This window comes from Haliotis rufescens, unplaced genomic scaffold, assembly GCF_023055435.1.
Source record: "Haliotis rufescens isolate VD_foot unplaced genomic scaffold, xgHalRufe1.0.p SCAF_1, whole genome shotgun sequence".
NCBI classification, from domain to species: domain Eukaryota; kingdom Metazoa; phylum Mollusca; class Gastropoda; order Lepetellida; family Haliotidae; genus Haliotis; species Haliotis rufescens.
Window position 1 is genome coordinate 73,020,485 of NW_025963779.1, and position 22,670 is coordinate 73,043,154.

At 41.0% G+C, this 22,670-nt stretch overlaps 2 protein-coding genes across 2 annotated transcripts; both read left to right on the forward strand.

Annotated features, from left to right (window-relative positions):
* Window positions 1–8,956, forward strand: LOC124139802 (protocadherin Fat 3-like). Its single transcript, XM_046507131.2, has 9 exons — window positions 1–272; window positions 1,122–1,314; window positions 1,658–1,825; window positions 2,204–2,353; window positions 3,301–3,429; window positions 3,761–3,934; window positions 4,703–4,899; window positions 6,373–6,653; window positions 7,455–8,956. The coding sequence occupies exons 1-9, from the start codon at window positions 180–182 to the stop codon at window positions 7,888–7,890; spliced, it is 1,821 nt and encodes a 606-aa protein (XP_046363087.2). The 5' UTR covers window positions 1–179; the 3' UTR covers window positions 7,891–8,956.
* Window positions 8,957–10,963: 2,007 nt separating this feature from the next.
* Window positions 10,964–22,294, forward strand: LOC124139744 (cadherin-23-like). Its single transcript, XM_046507054.2, has 12 exons — window positions 10,964–11,217; window positions 12,848–13,034; window positions 13,402–13,569; window positions 13,997–14,146; window positions 16,563–16,691; window positions 16,829–17,002; window positions 18,022–18,218; window positions 18,442–18,725; window positions 19,424–19,924; window positions 20,372–20,395; window positions 20,791–20,843; window positions 20,968–22,294. Exons 1-12 carry the CDS (start codon window positions 11,146–11,148, stop codon window positions 21,276–21,278), a joined length of 2,250 nt encoding a protein of 749 aa, XP_046363010.2. The 5' UTR covers window positions 10,964–11,145; the 3' UTR covers window positions 21,279–22,294.
* The last annotated feature ends 376 nt before the right edge of the window (window positions 22,295–22,670 follow it).

Below are 22,670 nucleotides of genomic sequence, written 5' to 3' on the forward strand. Positions count from 1 at the left end.
GTGACCTGTTTGTATATATATGAATTGCCATTGTACCTTTCGTGCACTTGGGCAGATGAAAGAAATAGTCTGGCGATAGTTCAGGAAGATTAGCGATCGTATGACTTACTGCCCGCAATACTAATACTGGTAGTTACCATTGTAACGACATCATCAAGGAATTTAGAGATGTCAGTTATATGACAGCGTCAACACGGACCCATATGGAGGGCGTTGGACATGTTTTCGCAGTTTTCCTTCTTCTCTTGAAGAACCCAGCATCCTCTATACTGGTGAGTCTCCACCGTTCATTCTCTGGTTGCCGCTTCCCTTCAAAATTGTTATGCGTGTTGCCTGATCTTGGTTTGTTCCATCGTGATAATGTTGGTTAATTCCACTCACTCACTCACTCACTCTATTTGGGCTTTCTCCATAGCATCTTCCCGAGACAAGGGAGTTAACTGACTGTAAAAGTCCAGTTTCAACCCTTGCCGAACTAGGCTGCAATTATGGAGTTATAGTTTGGCTGGACTAACGTGTCTATGCATAGTCCAATCAAAATCGCGTAACGAAATAGACTTACGGTTTGTAAATATCATGGATTTAAACATGCAGATTTCGATCGACTCAGTCACAAAGTCGGATGTCCCATACACGTAGGTCGGTTGTCACAGAGAGTCAGATCAGCACATATATTCGCAGGAATAGTCACTGTAAGATCAAACTGTCGATAGGGATTTATATCAAACAATATTCTAGCTATGTCCCTTTCGTCAGAAGTGCTATTCTATAGAAAAGTGATCATGCAATTCTAGGTGTGACTCGTTCATCACAGAAGTGCGATTCTACAGACAATCTATCCTGTAATAGATAATAAACAAAAATATTACACCCAAACAAACATATAATCAAGAACTGTAGGTGGTTCAACCATTAAAACAAATTCCCATTCCGTTGGGATGGCGTACATGTAGCTATAGGTGAAGGTGAAGGTCAAGGCAACACATGGGTAAGGTCGAGGTCGTGGCTGTGAACATTATTAAGAAATTAGATGCTTCGATTCTCTCGATGAAACAATTATGGTATTTCGCAAAGACATAGTTGATACCACAGTGGATGGATTGGAGTACTTGTAATTTCAGCAATTCAAGACCTCCCTAACAGGAACTATCTTTGAGGGTTCCTCAACTCGTATCAATGTGGTGTGTCTGGGTTGTACAGAGGAGCCGGACGCGGGCAGGATCCTAACAGTAAGAAAAGAACAGATAACACCCCAGTTCCAGTGTGGGGGCTGTTTTGATATCTACACAAAACTTGACGGGTTGTCGGTCAACGGTAAGATGGTAGATGGTTTTGTTGTCTACATAAGGCCAAGCCAAATTGCAAAGAATTCTGTTAAACATGCCGTTAAACGATGTTTTTGGTGGCTTTCTATAAGTTTTGGTTATGTCCGGTATAGAGTCTGGTTATGTAAATGTTAAATTTAAAAAGCAACTTAAACATACATTTATGATGACAGTCATGTTTCTTATTTTTTTTGCTTACCCTCATGTATTCTTGAAATGAATAATGTTAGGAAAGAGATAACTGGATTATTGATATCTTTCACACCAGAAACCAATAATGGCCTATATTAGCAACTGTATGCCACATATTTGCTTATGATATTATATTACAGATTGGTGCATTTTCTATCTGCCGAGTCAAGGGAAACTTAACTACACGATGGTTCAAGAATACACGATGACCGCCTCCTGCACTAATGGTGTAGACACACCCATCACAACTAGTGTGTTACTCAAAGTGTCGACAAATGAACCGCCAAGGATTGACAGTCTACAACAAAGTAACATGTCATCTAAGTTATACCGTTCACAGTTAAATGGCTCAGATTTCCAAATTTCTGAATTTGCGAATCATTTGTGTGGAGAATTATCATTTGTATCACATTTGACGTTACCAACGCCATTCCTCCTTTAATCAGGCTTTCACGACTAACGGGATTTCACTGTACGTGGATATTATAGGATGCTCCATAAAACGTACTCAATTTTTTTATTAAACGATATATGGTGTTAGGGTCACTTAAATACCTATATTGGAATAGGCGCATTTCTTGCAGAAATTCATGGAGCTAAATAAAGACAATATATAAATAATGTTATCCGCCATTTCATTTTATATAAATTTACCAGGTGTTAATAATATGCAATGTGTTTTACAGCTTGTCCAACGCCAATAGACGCTAAGTTAACGAACGCTGGCGACACCATCTACAATACGCTCCATACAAGCATATCAGATCCGGATGGGGACATAACCTACTGTTCCATGACCACCATACCTCCCTCGACAAACGTTGAGATAGACCCTGGTATGTTCCGTCGTTGAGCCGTTTGCAAGGGACCGACCATTTGCTATTCTGGGGGGAGGGGAGGGGTTTGCCTGGGAACTGTGAGTCTAAAATATATTTTTGTTACAATCATCTTGCAACAATGTGTTTTTGGTGGCAGATAATTTCTATTTCTTTAGACAGCCTGAATCATAATTATTTTTTCATGCATTAGGATCGTGTATGTGACAGCAGGTGTACGGACATACACGTTACAACCGACTGGAAGAGACGAACCGTTCACACATTTACAATGGCCTTTAAACCAACTTCCTTGATAAAAATTTGGCTGTTCTGCTTTAACCATTGCATCAAATATTGGAAACAACATTACATTATGTATAATTGTTTATCAATATTCTTCTTACTATATTTCCCCAATGACTACAAGTCTGTGCTCACCGACGGTTAATGTTGTAAGCATGTACCATCATAGTTGTTGTCAGTGTTACTGTATTGGAATGTAGGTTGTCACTGCCATTGCCATTGTTGCTGCCATCTTCATCTGTTTCATTGCTGCATTCACAATCGTCACTGGTGTTGCAAGCTCCATCTGTTTCGTTGTTGCACTGAGTCTCCCTATTGTCAGTTTGTTGCAAACTTCATCTGTTTCATTGCTGCATTCACAATCGTCACTGATGTTGCAAGTTTCATCTGTTTCATTGTTATACTGAGCCTCACAATCGTCGGTTGTTGCAAACTTCATCTGTTTCATTGCTGCATTCACAATCGTCACTGATGTTGCAAGCTCCATCTGTTTAATTATTGTACTGAGTCTCCCTATCGTCATTAGGTTGCAAGCTCCATCTGTTTAATTATTGTACTGAGTCTCCCTATCGTCATTAGGTTGCAAGCTCCATCTGCTTCACCATTGTTGTCAGCATTATTGTCACTGATTTTGCAAAACGTATGTCTTATCGTTACTGTAGTTACCTGCATCATTCGGGCGAAGAAGAACCTGGAGATGGAATGTCATCCGTCCATAACCTTCCTGGTGTCAGTCAACGACGGCACTAACCCCAACGTGGGGCCTATATCGATCACGTGTGACATCACCAGTGCGTAGCTACAAGCCTTGACTGGGTCGAGATATGATATTAAAAGCCTTTGTTTCTACAGATGTAAAACAAGCAACATGTTCAAATGCTTAAACAGAGACACCATTGTAATAACACTAAAGATGCTAGACAAATGGATAGTGTACAGTCTACTACGTAAATGTCAAGTTAAGTCACATGAAGTTGGCCCTCGATGACTGCATTGTAAAAGTGATGCAAATCTATACAATAGTTGGAAGCAGCGTACTTTAGTCGTCTATTGTAAAACGTTGATACAAAAACATGATCACATGATCAAATAGATATAATTGTTTGACTCTGTACTTTATAGATTACCTCCCAGCACCGATTGATTCCAAATTGAACCGGTCAATATCCGTGAGAGAGGATCACCCAAAGGGAACTGTAATGTACACCTTTGATCCCCCAACAGTCAACCCTGCAGTCATATACGCCATCATTCACGTGACCCCTCCTCAAGCCCACAGCCTGTTTTCTGTTGAAAGTAAGTGTCTTGGCCTGCATAACACAAGCAGTAAGTGGTAACAGTGCTTACCAATTGGTTACAGTGCTTCCTTTAACTGTCGAGGCAGTGGGGTAGCCTTGTGGTTAAAGCGTTCGCTCGTCACGCCGAATGCCCGGGTTCGATTCCCCACATGGGTACAATGTGTGAAACCGATTTCTGGTGTCCCCCGTATTGATATTGCTAAAGCGGCATAAAACCATACTCAATCAGTCAATCCAGTAACTGTCAATTAACAATGAAAGCAGCATATGAAATATGTGTTTGAAGAATTTGCTAAAATTTCAAAATTCTAACCTCTTCTAATTAATATAAAACGTCAACGCCAGAAAATAACCAGTCTCGATTATCAACCGAAACAGATTCTATTGAGATAAAAGGCAAAACAGCTGTGAAAATTATATGAAAGGATTACTGCAAATGTTAATGTTAAGATGTTTTACAATTTGAATACGTAAAGTATGTCGAAATCTTTTCTTCATATCATAAAAGATATATTGGTTATTTTAGTTCCTACAGAATCATGCCATGATCTTGTAATGTTTTTTTTTTAAATTCTATTATGCAACTCAAACATCCACGAGAAAATAAGGTGATGAGATTCCATATTTTGTAGCACGCCACACCAGCTAAGTTCTGACGCTGTTCCCATAGGTTGTTACAAATAAATGCTGTATGGACAGGCCTTGTAAATCAATGGGAAACAAAATTAACTACAGAAATACATTTTTACGCGCTTCTATTCTCTAGATGGTCGATCATCTATAACCTTGAATGAAGAACTGGATTACGAAAACCCACTTTTTGCCGATATCTACCTCAACATATCCGCCGACAATGGCAACTGTGACTTGGTATACCAGTATCTAAACGTACGTCCCATTGAGGTCAACGAACCACCTGTTCTCAGCCCGAAAGTCTACTACCAGCAGGTCAACGAGGAATCGGTAAGAAAGACTTCAAGCTGAAATACAGATGCATAAGTCAGTTGATGAACTATACCAAAGGATTACTATCTTCTTGCTGCTCCCTGTTAAATTCTGCATCTTCCATTCGCCGAGGTCGACCCAAATCAGATTGTCAAACTATCAATCTAATTATCAAACTCTGGTAGCAGCCAATAGTTTACTTCGAAGAGATTAAGGATCACGAATGTCACTATGTGCTGCTATAACCTTTCTGGTAAAGGTAGTCCATTTTCGTGTAAAGTATCTTATTTCATTACTGATTGTGTTAACACGCCTCTATCAAGAGTCGGTTACGCAAGCACATTCTACATGCCATTTATTAATGAATGTCTGCCTATATATTCAGACAAATACAGTAAGAACATGAGCACTGAAAGAGACGCTACCTAGCAACTTAAATCATTTACGTCTATTTACTTATATACATATATACTTCATGAACAAACACGAATTTACTTTCACTTGGTGAGTTACACTTAGTGTCAGTTCAATGGAATATTTATTTTGAGGATGGGCCAAACTGCATGAACTTTGAGCTTGAAAGGGATATCATATAACTGTTTATACATATATCCCTGTTTGGTATCTCGAAGGATGTATGCACAATTTCCTTCGGAACAAGTGACAGCCACGCAACAATCAAATAGTTCCTCAAACGTTTGGTTACAACAAATAGAGAAACGTCTGTCAAAAGCGATTTTAGGGTAGTCATTGTTGATCAATTGGCCAAGGTGGTTTGAAAATGTGTTGAATATGTAACGGTGTTGAAGACTTAGTGAATTCCCATATTGCTGTAGAATGTAGTTGACTGACACTGTCAGTCTGGGTATATGTACGGATCAAGTCGATGATTTTCTTCGTGATGTTCACAAGGTTGCACGCAAATCAAATAAAATAGTCAAGATAAAAGTGTCCAAAATGATCCAAACAACGCTTTTGTATATATATTCGTGCAAGGGAATTCCAAATCTAGTAATGTGGAAATAGACAGGTAGTGTTTGCGTGTGAGTTTTATGTAGAAGGAATGCCCGCAGCAATGCAGGTCTCAGACGTTTACCACTTTTGGTGAAACCCAGGAGCACGGAGCTCGAGCATGGTGCTGACAAACCAAGAAATGTATTCGAGATTCGAACCCACGTTTGTAGGTTACTGGAGTGCCCAAGGGAGATAAATCTGCACGGTAAATTGCGGCTCCATTTTGTGAATGGGCTACCCGTGCCCCAAATATGTGTTAATGTAGATTATTTGCATAATGTCCATGAAAACACAATTTAAAGATTATTGTTCTCAACCATATCTGCACGGTAAATTGCGGCTCCATTTTGTGAATGGGCTACCCGTGCCCCAAATATGTGTTAATGTAGATTATTTGCATAATGTCCATGAAAACACAATTTAAAGATTATTGTTCTCAACCATAAATGGCCATACTGTTCCAATATATTTGTCCAGATCTACGTGAACCCTGTCTTCCTGTGCGAGGACGAGGATCGTGGAGACAGGTGCCAGTTCAGGATTGTGGGTGGGAATGACGAGGGCAGGTTCCAGATCAACCGCGACACGGGGGAAATAACTGCTCGCTACAACATCGACAACAACGTACGAGAATTAAATTGGACCCTCATCATAGAAGCAGTTGACCTTCAGGGTTTAACGGACAACGCCACCGTCAACCTGAACATCAGAGACATCAACGACAACAGACCCTATTTTACACATGGAGGGGGAATAGCGTGAGTATATCACAGTTAACGCTCAATAATGTAGCTGTTTGACCGTGCCCCTGTGTGGTGTGGAAACATACCGTAGTTTAGGTGTTTTTCCTGAATCGTTTCAATTACATAAGTGTAAAAAGGGACTGAAAATTCAATACTATAAACGATTTCATTGGATTTATCAAAAAGGACAAGATCGGGTTTGTTGACCTGGATAGGTCTGAGGATGTATACAGGCCTATTCCAAAGAATTTTGTAATATAATTTTCCATGACGCCCGCAACATATTCTGGGTCGTACCATGGATGGGCCTCTGTGTCAAAACGACAAGCATGGCCCCGACGGTAATACAAGGATCGAGACTATCCATCATGCCCCTTAAGATACTGTGTTTGTGCCAAACAATGTATGAGCATGTGTTCATGGATCGCTATCACATAGTGCTGATACCAGGTGTTTTCGTAAAGGTGAGCGTATCCTGCAACACAAGTCACAAACACATGCAGAGACAAGTCAGTTGGTACACGTCAAAATGAGGAACTGCATCGGGCATACTTTTTGTCAGTTTTTGTCCTCCACATGCCTACTATAAAACCGTTTCAAAGGTTTACTTAGGCCTTGGATGTTGTAATCCTGATCAAACAACTTTTTTGCAGTCGTATGAGGCTCATTACAGTCTTCCAAGAAAATAACATCATCAATTGTACCTCAAGGTTGTGAAGTGTAGACCCCATGGCAAGAGACACCAAACAGTTGTTTATTATGAAAACGTTTTTGATAAAGTTCATGTATCAAAACCATTTGCCATTCTATGTTTAGGTACACAGTGACTGAATGCACAGGCTTGGGGATACTCCCTGTCAGGTTTGCTGCATCAGATGATGACTCGGACTACAAAGGCAACAACATCATCACGTTTACCCCGGCTAGAAGCGACTGTATACAAATACACGCTGATGGTACGGTGCACCTCCTGAAGACGTTGCTGCAGCCCGAGAGTTGCGTCCTGTCCACTCGTGCTGTGGACCATGGGGAATACCCAGGACCGTTGACGTCACAAATCACTGCTACAGTCACTGTGACGTCATCAGATTGCCCTCCAACACCAGCACCTCCGACCACCGAGTATGTGACTGAAGCGACTACAGTCACAACTGAGCCGCCGACGACGACAAGCACTGCCGTCAATAACAATGGCCCAGTGTTGCACCTTTTAGGCGGACCTCTTGCTCTTCTTTTGTTTTACATGCTGTAGCATGTTGATTCTAACGTTAACATTCTGTGTTCAGGAATTGATTTATCGGCCACCACGAGAGCACCTTGTGTCATCCAAACTTTAACTGAATTATCTTTGATGTGTACTTATTCCAAATTGTCGCTTGCATTTTGTTTTGTTGAACCAATTTGTAATGAGCTGTGAATTGTTTGTAACAGAGCTCTCTAATGTTTCTGGTTGGTTGGTTGGTTGGTTTGTTGCCGCAATATTCCAGATACATGACGGCGTTCTGTAAATAATCGAATCTGGACCAGTAGTTAATACCTTAATCATCGATCCACGCAATTGGGATACGATGACATGCATCAACCAAGTCAGCGAGTTTGACCACCCGCTAATGTTTGTTACAGAGGTCTGATATGTACGTGACAGAGCACCGGTACCTTTGATTTGTGACAGAGCTGTATATATAGTCTGTTTGTGACAGAGCACTGATAAGTATATTACAGAGCTCCGGTATCTGTAATTTGTGACAGAGTTGAATGGTCTGTTTGTGACGGAGTTCCCATTCCTTGTGACAGAGCTTAGGTACCCTTGTAATAGAGCTATATGGTGACTTAATGACAGAGCACGATCATGTTTGTATCAGGGATAATGTCATGCTTTGATTTATTGTCGTGACCTTCAGACAGATAACGATGGATTCAGAAATCCTGAAAGTAGTACTGTATTACATATGACTGAAAAACACTACCTCTATCTTTTACCTTTTCCATGTTATGCACACCTATTTATTATTTGAACTTGTTTGCGTAGCCGATCCTACTTCAGTGTGTCGGGCTGTGTTGGGCTACCGCTATATGTGTCCGCTTCCAGTCTTTATTCACATCCCACTGAACTCTGTCACCGTGAGTATGATACTTGGTTTTACAACCATCAAACTTCTACGACCGGTGTTCAGATGACATGCCCTAGTATGACTGGAGTGCTCAGAACGTCTTACAAACCCAAAAACTGTACCCACTATCACCGTTACGTTTGTGTACCATGGTGATGGAGTCTGGACATGATACTTTTCAAATGAATAAAGAAGCTACAACTACCATCTCTATTCCTGTATCCAACACCGACACGAGAAGCACGCCCACGGATGCCATTCCATTCACTGTACTGATGACGTTACAATGGTTTATATGAAGGTTTGTTATTGTTTGTTCCAGCTATATGACGGCGTCTGTAAATAATCGAGTCTGGACGAGACAATCGTATTATGAAAGTTGGGCAGTTTGGACAATTCGTGATTAAAACGTTCGCTCCTCATGCTAAAGTCCCTAGTTCGAGTCCCGACATGGGTACCACTATGAAGTCCATATCTGATGTCACACGTCGTAATATTGCTGGCCTTTTTCTTAAATTAACATCATTCACATATATAACACTTAACATACAAAATTACAAAACTGTGCTTCGCTTCATGATGTTTTCAAGTCGTCTGTGATGGTAAACGACTTAGTGGAATGTGTCTGAAAGCAGGTAATGTTGACACAACAGAGACGTCCTCATACTGTTCCCGCAGTGTTGTGGCAGCACTTTGTGTCTGCAGGATCCTTTACGTCATAGCAATACGGTCGATGGCCACAAATGCCATTTCAATGTGTTCTTTAAATAGCGTCAATGCTTCTTAGGCTTGCCGGTGGTGGTGTAGTGTAATGGTTAAAGCGTTCGCTCTTCACCTCGGAGGTCCGGGTTCGATTATCCACATGGGTACACTGTAAGAAGCCAATTTCCCGTGCCCCAAACCCCCACCCATTTACCGCTGTGATATTGCTGTAATATTGCTAAAAGTGGCGAACTCATTCACACATTCTTTGGCTTACTATTTTCATCACTATTAACTAAATCTCATAATACTCAGGCCATATGTTCATTTAAAATACATAATAAAATTCAGTGATCTTTCTCCGTTGAGATTTCTTATACATTGTACCTGTTAAAGGCGGTGACATAACATGGCACGTCTTTTTCAAACATTGATCCATATGGTATAAGTACTGGATTTATTAATGGCATAAGAATTATCTGACTTGGAATCTTTGGTTTGGTTTGTTGTTTAACGCCGCACTCAGCAATATTCCAACTATATGACGGCGGTCTGTAAATAATCGAGTCTGGGCCAGACAATCCAGTGATTAATATCATGAGCATCAATCCACGCAATTGGGATCGATGACATGCATCAACCAAGTCAGCGAGCCTGACCACCCGATCCCGTTAGTCGCCTTTTACGACAAGCATAGTCACCATTTACTGCAAGCATGGGTTGCTGAAGACCTATTCTACCCCGGAATCTTCATTGGTCTGGAATCAACCACATTGACAAAACGTTTACTTTTTATAGTTTGTTGATTTACGTCACTGTCATCAATCTTCCAGTTTTATGTAAATAATCATGTCTTGGTCAGGCCACCAAGTTGCTGGTAACATGAACGACGTCCCATGACGTCAGCAGAGTAACAGGGCAAGCAACCGGATCCCTATTTTAGTTGGCTCTTTCGAACAACATTATGAACTTTGGGTTAGTTTCTGTTAATACATGTAAACTAACACGTCTCTTAAAATCAGTGACATAAATACCCGCTCCTACTTAAAAACATTGTTATTGACTGTTTATTGCTTTTTATATCAAACAAATGTTTGTAACTTTGAAAATTTCATATTTTGTAAGGCATGACAGAAAACGCCCGATCCCGTTTAAAGAGTTAACGTTTTACAATGTTGTATCTGACATATATCTCATTAAAAAGCTCTGTGTTGGATTCAAATATATTTCAACATATGTGAACAAATAGCATTACACTTGACGCATCGCTGAGTTAACGGGTGTTCACAGAACGCTTTCACCCCCTGCTACGCTTCAATATATTGCCATTGATATCAACAAAAGATTGTTCAAAAGGGTGACAATAAAAATGGTCAGGCGCACACATTATCGATCTCTTAAATCAACCTCCTCATTGAGACTAATCCTCATTGTCAATTCAGATACGCATATTCACTATTACTCGGCTGATCGTTTTGAAAGCGTGAATATGTCATAGCAAGTCCGCTCGCTCTACGACACACTTGTACCTTACTGACCCTGTTATGGTTATAACGTTGACAAAATACCGTGAGAGGACGAGGTATCGCGAGACTTGTTTACTCGTAATGGTGAAACAGGTTGCAATGGAATTATTACAAAGATGACCTGAAGTCTAAAACACCAGACGTAGGACAGTACTGAAATCAGCAACAATGGACAGAGTTAGAATAATACTTGCGGGGTTCATTTTTGTGAACCTGTTTACCTACTCGGCTTCGGTTCTGGTGAGTATTTGTTGTTCTGTGATGTGAAAAATGACTCACACTTTATTGTTTATTGTTCTTTGTCTTGACATTACCCCTCAGTTAACATTCGATGAAATACCACCTTTTGGGGTGGACAAGTGTGGCAAAACATTCAAGATTATCATTATTTTCAATCAAAGAGTACGAACATAATAAAAGAAGCCCCAATTGTTTTCTTTTTTTTGATAATAAGTTTGTTATTTTCATTTAAAAGTATGCACACATAGAATATTACTATTTTGCGTGTATATTTCACCGAAGTGTTATAAACAGTTGATGAACGGGTACTATAAATGATAGTTTCCAGTTTGTATGTCATGAGAGTGTAGCAACGTCTATGTCATATCCTGTATTTAACACACGGGCAAGTTGTTGACAATTAATGATGATCGCGGTATTTCCAGAAGGAATAGCAGATACTGTCCAGAATACAATAATCGTTGTAGCTTAATAGGGAAAAAGAGATTTGGGACAATTTTGATTTTTTATATGATCATGACTTTACAACAAATTACCCGGTCGAAGAAACAGCATGGATAAAGTATAACAACAGCCCGACAACAGCTACCCTTAAGGCATGCTTAAAATACACTGTCACCTAAGTTAGCGAATAGGTTTCACGTATATTTTGATATGTAAATATATGGATCAATGTAGCGTGTGACGGAAAGGTTGGAACATGTTCTCAAATCATCATAAAATAGACAGTATAGACAAAAATAGAAATCGGACTTTAATATTGGCATCACAAACAATGGGCGTAAACGGTCTTTTTAAACCTTAATTATAATCAGAACAACAAAGTAATACGATATACTCCATATAATACCAAAATTGATATCATTCATTGAACACATTGTAAAATTTAATGCTCACATAAAAATTATTTTGAATACTTTTAACGATTTAATTTAATACACCGTGACTGCGTAAAAAATTGTTGAAACTGTGAAACAAAACTTTTCATATTACCAATATACTGCTCCATTCAAAATTTTAAAAACCGTATGATGTATTTTTTGGGGGCATTTGGCATCAGAAAAAATAATTTTGGAAACAAGGACCCACTATTAACTGAGCTCCACCAAACAATGTGTTCATTTTCACTATTAGCGCACAAGTGTTCCACCAAAGAAACTATTCATTGTTTTCGCCTCTGCCAACAAACTATTCTTTTTGGGCATATTTCTGAACAAACTATTCATTTAGCACCACCACCCCTATCAATACCCATCTCCCTCCCAAACCACCCCACACCCCACCCCCCACCCCTACACCCACCCCAAACCCCACCACCACCATATGTTTCACCTGGTGTCCCTAAATTATAGCGCATAGAAATGTTATGTCTGTATTTTGGCCAGTGGCCTCTATATTGAATTAACTGTCTATCTGACTTGTCGTGTATGAGAAAACTAAAACAAACTCTGAATTGCATTGTTTTACTTGCCAACCGGTATTTCCCCAGATAAAATCCGTAAAGCAAGTACAACAATAGTGTGGCATCACTGTAAAACTGTACAAAGCGGCGTTAAAGCCAAAAGTCATAAATACATCCACATATATCTTACTCTTCTAAAATGTACAACATGTAGTATATTAATTTCAGTCCTTCAAGACCTCTCTCCAGGGAACTGTGTTTGAGTCTACTACAACACGCACCAACATTGTGTGTGTGGACTGTGTAGACGACGCTGGCAAGCCCGTGACTGTCAGGAAAACTTCAATTACAAACCAATTCCAGTGTGGAAACTGTTTCGATGTCTATACAGGAATTGACGCTTCATCGGCTAGCAGTAAGTAACATGTTTCCTTCATACTTAATAACAGAAGACAAAGCATCCTTCTTTCAAAACTTCCCAAGCTTACAAATTAAAGTAGGGACGTGCTACCAAACACAGTAACCTCATAATATTAACACATACACTCTCTCCTGATTTACGGAATACAAAGACATCTAGAGCAATCCACTTCTGGAATGATATTTCGTCAGCATCGGAAGTAAATCGACCCTTTACCTCTGGAAAGCTGAAATGAGCTTTTCTTCTATTGAAAGAGGCCTTATTGTCCAGTGCAATGTTGAGTATTCTTCTAATTAACACTTTAAGCGTTGGTGTAATCAGCGTTTGCTGACAACGGTTCAGATTTACGTTTTTTGTCCAGACTGGTGTGTTTTCTATCTACCGAGTCAAGGCAAATTGAACTACACCCTAGCGCAAGAATACAGAATGTCTCTTACCTGTACTAACGACGTTGATCCGGCTATCTCAACCGATGTCCTAATCAAGGTGGCCACCAACGAACCGCCAAGGATCGACAATGCACAACAGAGTAAGTTTGTACACCGTCAGTGAGATTGGAGATAAGGATTTATTTCAGCAACACAAGTTTGTTTGTAATGTTTAATTGCATTTTCGTTTCGCGTTGATATAATACACATTCTGTTTAGTCTTGTTGTTGTAAATGCCGCATTCAACAATATTACAGCTATACGACGGCGGTTTGTAAAATAATCTGGTCTGGACCAGACACTCCAGTGACTGATATTTTGAGCAACGATTCACGCGTTCGGGGTACGATCAAACGCAATCTGCCAAGTCAGCAAGCCCGACCGCCCGATCTATATATACTAGTAATTTGTCGGCAGAACATTGGTTACCAAGGACCTATTCTATCCTACAACCCCTTAAAGGGATGTATAATAACAGTTATACGACAAATATCATTTGGTTTGTACATGACCATATATATTGTACAGTGTGCCCAACGCCTATAAAAGCTGACTTTACGAATGCGGGAGATACGGTCTTTAACACTCTGAAGACCACCATATCAGACCCTGATGGAGACACACTCTTCTGCTCTATGACAACTATACCACCGTCAAGCAACTTTGAGATTGACCCAAGTATGTAACTAGACCGATCTTTCCCTAAATTCATTAAATGTAGTCACCTGCATCATGTGTTGTAGACACCTGCATCATGTGTTGTAGCCACCTGAATTATGTGTTGTAGCCACCTGAATCACGTGTTGTAGTCACCTGCATCATGTGTTGTAGTCACCTGCATCATGTGTTGTATTCACCTGCATCATGTGTTGTAGTCACCTGCATCATGTATTGTATTCACCTGCATCATGTGTTGTAGTCACCTGCATCATGTGTTGTAGTCACTTTCATCATGTGTTGTAGTTACTTTCATCATGTGTTGTAGCCACCTGAATCACGTGTTGTAGTCACCTGAATCACGTGTTGTAGCCACCTGCATCATGTGTTGTAGTCACTTTCATCATGTGTTGTAGTCACATGCACCATGTGTTCTAGCCACCTGCATCATGTGTTGTAGTCACCTGCATCATGTGTTGTAGTCACCTGCATAATGTGTTGTAGCCACCTGCATCATGTGTTGTAGTCACTTTCATCATGTGTTGTAGTCACTTTCATCATGTGTTGTAGTCACCTGCATCATGTGTTGTAGTCACCTGCATCATGTGTTGTCACCACCTGAATCACGTGTTGTAGTCACTTTCATCATGTGTTGTAGTCACCTGCATCATGTGTTGTAGCCACTTTCATCATGTGTTGTAGTAACCTGCATCATGTGTTGTAGCCACCTGCATCATGTGTTGTAGTCACTTTCATCATGTGTTGTAGTCACTTTCATCATGTGTTGTAGTCAACTGCATCATGTGTTGTAGTCACCTGCATCATGTGTTGTAGTCACCTGCATCATGTGTTGTAGTCACCTGAATCACGTGTTGTAGTCACCTGCATCATGTGTTGTAGCCACCTGCATCATGTGTTGTAGTCACTTTCATCATGTGTTGTAGTCACCTGCATCATGTGTTGTAGCCACCTGCATCATGTGTTGTAGTCACTTTCATCATGTGTTGTAGTCACTTTCATCATGTGTTGTAGTCACCTGCATCATGTGTTGTAGTCATCTGCATCATGTGTTGTAGTCACCTGCATCATGTGTTGTAGCCACGTGAATTATGTGTTGTAGCCACCTGAATCACGTGTTGTAGTCACTTTCATCATGTGTTGTAGTCACCTGCATCATGTGTTGTAGTCACTTTCATCATGTGTTGTAGTCACTTTCATCATGTGTTGTAGCCACCTGCATCATGTGTTGTAGTCACTTTCATCATGTGTTGTAGTCACTTTCATCATGTGTTGTAGTCACCTGCATCATGTGTTGTAGTCATCTGCATCATGTGTTGTAGTCACCTGCATCATGTGTTGTAGCCACGTGAATTATGTGTTGTAGCCACCTGAATCACGTGTTGTAGTCACTTTCATCATGTGTTGTAGTCACCTGCATCATGTGTTGTAGTCACTTTCATCATGTGTTGTAGTCACTTTCATCATGTGTTGTAGCCACCTGCATCATGTGTTGTAGTTACCTGCATCATGTGTTGTAGTCACCTGCATCATGTGTTGTAACCACCTGAATCACGTGTTGTAGTCACTTTCATCATGTGTTGTAGTCACCTGCATCATGTGTTGTAGTCACCTGCATCATGTATTGTATTCACCTGCATCATGTGTTGTAGTCACCTGCATCATGTGTTGTAGTCACCTGCATCATGTGTTGTAGTCAACTGCATCATGTGTTGTAGTCACCTGCATCATGTGTTGTAGCCACCTGCATCATGTGTTGTAGTCACCTGCATCATGTGTTGTAGTCATCTGCATCATGTGTTGTAGTCACCTGCATCATGTGTTGTAGTCACCTGCATCATGTGTTGTAGTCATCTGCATCATGTGTTGTAGTCACCTGCATCATGTGTTGTAGTCACCTGCATCATGTGTTGTAGTCACCTGCATCATGTATTGTATTCACCTGCATCATGTGTTGTAGTCACCTGCATCATGTGTTGTAGTCACCTGCATCATGTGTTGTAGTCACCTGCATCATGTGTTGTAGCCACCTGAATCACGTGTTGTAGCCACCTGCATCATGGGTTGTAGTCACCTGCATCATGTTTTGTTACCAGGTGAACCATGTTGTAGCCACCTGCATCATGTGTTGTAGTCACCTGCATCATGTTTTGTTACCAGGTGCACCATGTTGTAGTCATGCAATTGGTGTGTTCTAGTCAGGTGCATCATGTGGTGTAGCTACCTCCACCATGTGCAGATTACCACACCTACATTTATCATAAAGTAATCACTTCTATCATGCGTTGTAGTCAGATGCGTGATATGCGGTAGTCAGATGCGTGATATGCTGTAGTCAGATGCGTGATGTGCTGTAGTCAGATGCAGGATGTATGGTAGCCAGAAGCATCATGAAATTCATAGTTTTATCATTTTTCAGTTACCTGCGATATTCGAGCGAAGAAGAATCTGGAGATGGAATGCAACCCGTCCATAACCTTCCTTGTGTCAGTCAACGACGGCACTAACCCTAATGTGGGCCCTATAGCAGTCACGTGTGCAATAACAGGTGGGCGCTACCTTAAGGAGCTCATACACATCAATTTAACTTACCAATACTTTCGTCTTTTCTGTAAAGACATTGCTGTTTTTAATTAATGCCATGTTAAATGGTTGCCTTTATAATACGCTTCTGATGGTTTGCAGGTTTCTTGAAAAGCCCACTAGATCCCAAACTGAACCGTACAATTTCGGTAAGAGAAGACCATCCAAACGGAACCTCGATGTACTCGTTGGACCCTCCTACAATTTCGCCAGCTGTCGTCTACAGCATCGTCAGCGTGACTCCTCCTCAAGCTCACAAGCTGTTCTCCATTTCAAGTAAGTGGAATGGGTTCATTTTGTTCCAGGGGCGGTGGGGTAGCCCAGTGGTAAAAGCGTTCGCTCGTCACGCCAAAGGCACGGGTTCGATTCCCCACATGGGTACAATGTGTGAAACCCATTTTTGGTGTCCCCCGCCGTGATATTGCTGGAATATTGCTAAAAAGCGGCGTGAAACCTCACTCACCCACTCACTCTCTCATTTTGTTCCTGTTGTCACCTGTGTTATGAATTATCACTTGTGCAAAACTAAAAAGGGGGAAAACGATTACACATTTCCACCGCTGTACCATAGAGCCGTAACACTGTTCCACGAATGTCATCCGTTACAAATCAGGCTCCATGAGGATTCCGGGGACGCGTAGGGTCAAAGTGGTCCATGGTTGTCGTAAGAGCCGACCAAGTCTGTTTGTTTGTTGTTTAACGCCGCACTCAGCAATATAACATCTATATGACGGAAATCTTTAAATAATCGAGTCTGGATCAGACAATCCAGTGACTTACATCATGGGCATCGATCCATTGGGATACGATGACATGCATCAAGCAAGTCAGCGAGCCTGACCACCCGATCCCGTTACGAAGTGTAGTCGCCTTTTACGGCAAGCTTGGGTTGCTGAAGACCTATTCTTCCCCGGAGCCGACCAAGGGGATCAGGTGGTTATACGATTTTAAACCTGATTTTAAACCTGATTATGTGTGGGACCGACTGCGTGGATTATTGCTAATCAGCCACTGTCTGCCTTTCTCCGGCTTCGTAATCTAAATACCGCTGTAATATACCTGGAATATTGTTAGAAGGTCAGTGGTTCGATCTTCTGGCTGTGTCATACGAAGAGACGTAAAAAATGGTACTCGTTGTTAACCTGGCTGGCGCTCGGAATGAAAGGGATTTAACAAGAACGGGCTTGGTTTTATGTGTCTTTATATCATAGATAAGGTGCTAGAAGTCGTGCTGGATAGTCCGGTTTTCTTTAAAATATTGGTGAATGAATTAAAAAAAATGGTTCATTTTCTAGACGGTCGATCATCTATAACCTTGAATGAAGAACTGGATTACGAAAACCCATTTTTCGCCGATATCTACCTCAACATATCCGCCGACAACGGCAACTGTGACTTGGTGTACCAGTATCTAAACGTACGTCCCATTGAGGTCAACGAACCCCCTGTTCTCAACCCGAAAGTCTACTACCAGCAGGTCAACGAGGAATCGGTAAGAAAGACTTCAAGCTGAAATACAGATGCATAAGTCACATGCTGAAATGCACACAAAAGACATGATGTATAAGTCTGTTGATGAAATACACAAACAAGGTTGTCAACCTTCTGATAGTGTTTCCTGAAAACCTATCGTTCTCCTATCCAAAGAGGTCTACCCCAGTTTTCTGGTACTAATATCACTATTAAAGCAAAGTTACGTATCCTCATTTGTCCAGATCTACGTGAACCCAGGCTACCTTTGCGAGGACGAGGATCGTGGAGACAAGTGCCAGTTCAGGATTGTGGGTGGGAATGACGAGGGCATTTTCCAGATCAACCGCGACACGGGGGAAATAACTGCTCGCTACAACATCGACAACAACGTACGAGAATTAAATCGTACCCTCCTCATAGAAGCAGTTGACCTTCAGGGTTTGACGGACAACGTCACCGTCAACCTGAACATCAGAGACATCAACGACAACAGACCCTACTTCCGGCAAGATGGGTCTGGCCTGGCGTACGTATAAGAATATATCTTTAATCATAGGATTATCATTATTTTCAATATGCACCTCTGCTACACTGCTCTTAACGCCCCCTCAGTTACTTTATACAACTTGACTTTATTCCGCCGACTCCCAGGAATTCACTTTAGATTGGTAAAAAGGAGTCAAAACAGATTTCTGCAGTGATCTTGTCAAACGGTCAAGCGGTTTCCGAGCCACACACCTCTTCCCTCCGTGACCCCTCCAGTGACGCCGTAAACTTCAAACAATCCTAAAGATAATTCTGTTGTGAAATATTTGCATTATGTTGTTACTTTGCCTGGATTATAATTAAAATAGATGATTAATGATACTTACTTCATATGCCACTGTGAAATATCCGTTGTTATTGTAGCACTGTAATTACACCTACCTATCTGAATAAATTGCCGGAAAAATTCGTTCGCATACCTTGACCTATTTATGTTTAAGTTGCTATTAAGCAACCCTTCAACCTTTTGAAGGTTTTTGTTAGATTTTTAAAAGAAATGAATATCAATTTTGGGTCCTCAATATCAGAAGATAATGTGGAGTGTCATGAATATGTGTGTCCCCTTATTCAGACAGGAAGGAGATGTAATACCCGCGCACCACTAGGCTTGTCTTACCCATAATCCCACCAATGAGATGGCTCCACCCTTTTCACAATGAGCATGACATCCTCTTTCAGGTACACAGTGACTGAATGCACAGGTACTGGAGTGCTTCCAGTGAATTTTGAGGCTTTCGACGATGACTCTGACTATAAAGGCAACAACATCATCACGTTTACCCCAGCTAGAAGCGACTGTATACAAATACACGCTGATGGTACAGTGCACCTCCTGAAGACGTTGCTGCAGCCCGAGAGTTGTGTGTTGACCACTCGTGCCGTTGACCAAGGGGAATTCCCAGGACCGTTGACGTCACAAATCGCTGCCACGGTCACTGTGACGTCATCAGATTGCCCTCCAACACCAACGGTGGCTGTAGATCCTAATGATAATAATAATAATAATAATAATAATGGCGGCGATACGACAGTAGCTGCGACCACCGCCGCTGTAGGTTTGTCAGGAAATGCAGCCACGACTAACTTCGACGCCATTTTCGGCATACTAGGAGGGATATTAGGTGCCATCTTGCTGGGTACTCTACTGGCTTGTTGCTGTCGACGTTGCTGTGGAAAGAAGTAATAATTCCAAAATTATTTGTAACAATATGTAACAGTGGTCAACTCAATGAAACAGAATTAAACTAAGACAGTGTGGTGGGTGTATTACCAACAGCTATATGTAACATCCCAGTATATCATCGCCCTGGTAGCACCTTGAGGGCACTATGTTGTACACCTCATGAATTATCCTTCTCTGTGGTTGGTGCTGTTGGGCTCTGATGTGTATCGCTGATACCATCGTTTAAATGCCAAACAAGACCTTATGTTCACATGAAATTAAAAAATGATCTCCATCTTCTAAACAGATTCGACAAATAACAATCTTTTGCGAACACCTGGCGACTTTCAGTTATCAATATATATAATTTTCATAACTTTCTTGTCCATAACGTCAAATAGTATCTGTTTCGGCGGCTAATCGAGTATTCTCTTGCGTTGACGTTTTATGTCTTTTTGTTTCAGAAAAACAGCACCGTTCTCATCTGAGTGAGTAACACATTCATGCTTTCCACCTAAAATGGTAGACCCCTGAAGATTCGGGGTAGAGTACATCTTCAGCAACCCATGCTTGCCATAAAAGGCGACTATGCTTGTCGTAACAGGCGACTTGCGGGATCGAGTGTTAAGACTCGCTGACTTGGTTGATGCATGTCAGCGATCCCAATTGCGTGGATCGATGCTCATGATATCAATCAATGGATTGTCTGGTCTTAATCGATTATTTACAGACCGCCTTCTTATAGTTGGAATATTGCTGAGTGCGGCGTTAAACAACAAACAAACAAACAAACCAAGAATGGTAATTGACAATATTCTTAACACTATACACGGTTGAAACTGTTTATAATTATGACATTATTAATTATGTTTTCCAATTTCAGCCAATCAGCGGCCAATAAGAAAAAGAAATTCGATACCATCAAGAAGAAAAAAGGTAAAAAACGCTCTTATGACAACCATTAAAACGAATCAACAAAACTTAAAATAACCTAAATTAAAATATGAAAGTCACTTTGTATGATCCCAGCAACCCTTTTTTTCACTTTTATTATTATCAGTTAAGGCAAAAGCTGCGGCGGCAGGAGGGGCGGCAGCAGGGGCAGCGGTGGCAGCACCGACCGTGGTACAACGTTTCCTCAGGGTCAGACGAAAGATTCCCTTCCTCCGTGTGAAGAAGAGGGTGCCGGTTCCAGTTCGGACAGTGCGGCAGCTTGTACCCGTGCCCAACGGACAGGTTTTCCGGACACCGTACCCTGTGGCGCCACCCCCGTACTCTGTCAGAACAGCACCCGCTAATTCGGTCAGGCAGGTGCTTCCAGCACCCCCGCCATACCGGGCAGTGGGCACAGCGCCCGTTAGATATAATTAGTTGTCTCACGTATGCGTGCGCACAGGGCGAATGCCATACTCCAGACGTTGGTGTATTAAACCGTTTCAGAGACCGAGGCCTGCGGTCAGAAAACGTTATAACAAAACATTACTGTTTAAAGGATTTTATTTCTATTACTACAACGAAGGGTTATCCATTAGGAATCCCGGATTGAAATGATATTCTCTTCACGCATGCATTAAGTAATGTTTCAACATAAAGGAAGGTGAAATATGATTGTAAATATGTATGAAGTAAAACAGTGTTACTGATGTGGACACGTGACAAAGTATTCAGTGGTAATTGTGATTCGGTTTAAATGATGACTTACGTCACGTGCTAACATTCCACAGATTAGGGCAAACTAACACTTAGATGCCGTGGAATAGGTCTTCACCAACCCACGCTTCTCGTAAAAGCGCGACTAAGCTTATCATAAAAGGCGACTAACGGGATCGGGTGGTCAGGCTCGCTGACTTGGTTGATGCATGTCATCGTATCCCAATTGCGTAGATCGAAAAGGTGACTAACGGGATCGGGTGGTCAGGCTCGCTGACTTGGTTGATGCATGTCATCGTATCCCAAATGCGTAGATCGATGCAAATAATGTCAATCAATGGATTGTCTGGTCCTGACTCGATTATTTACAGACCGCAATCATATAGCTGGAATATTGCTAGGTGCGGCGTTAAACAACAAACAAACCAACAAACTTAGATGCAAGCAACAGCAATTGAAGAAGCACTAGTTTGTATGTTAACTACGTATGTGATGCATCGGCAGCACATCCATCAATGCATTGCCAGCGGTGACACAAATCGCACATATATCAAAACTTTATTACAAATAAATGCATTGTATCTTAATATATGTCCGATAGGTCATAGATTGTGGTTCATTACATATGTCGGATATATCAGATATTGTGGTGTATTGTATTATATATAACTTGTTGTATTACAGTTTTGTGTTCTGGACATATTGTATATCTACATTTGTAAATATTTGTATGAGTAATATCATGTAAATAAAGTATTCTAATGGAAACACCTGTTCTAGTCTTTTAGCACTGGGATTTAGAGTGGGATTGCCCCAAGATTGAGTGCAGGGGTGTTTACTGTATAAGATGTAAAATTGCGACACCACCTCCAAAGAAACAGTTATTTCATAACAGACAATATTTCATCTCATGATGTGAATGGTAAAAGCATGTATTTATTTCTGGTTAGATATACATGGATGCTAATCACAGGTATAACTGGTAAACACACAATGACTCTAAAAATGGGACGTTGACCCATTGCCTTTATCAAGTATACGAAATAATTGGCCAGTTATACAAATCTTTGACCATTACGAGACCTTCTGTATTTTCCCTAGTAGCACCCTACA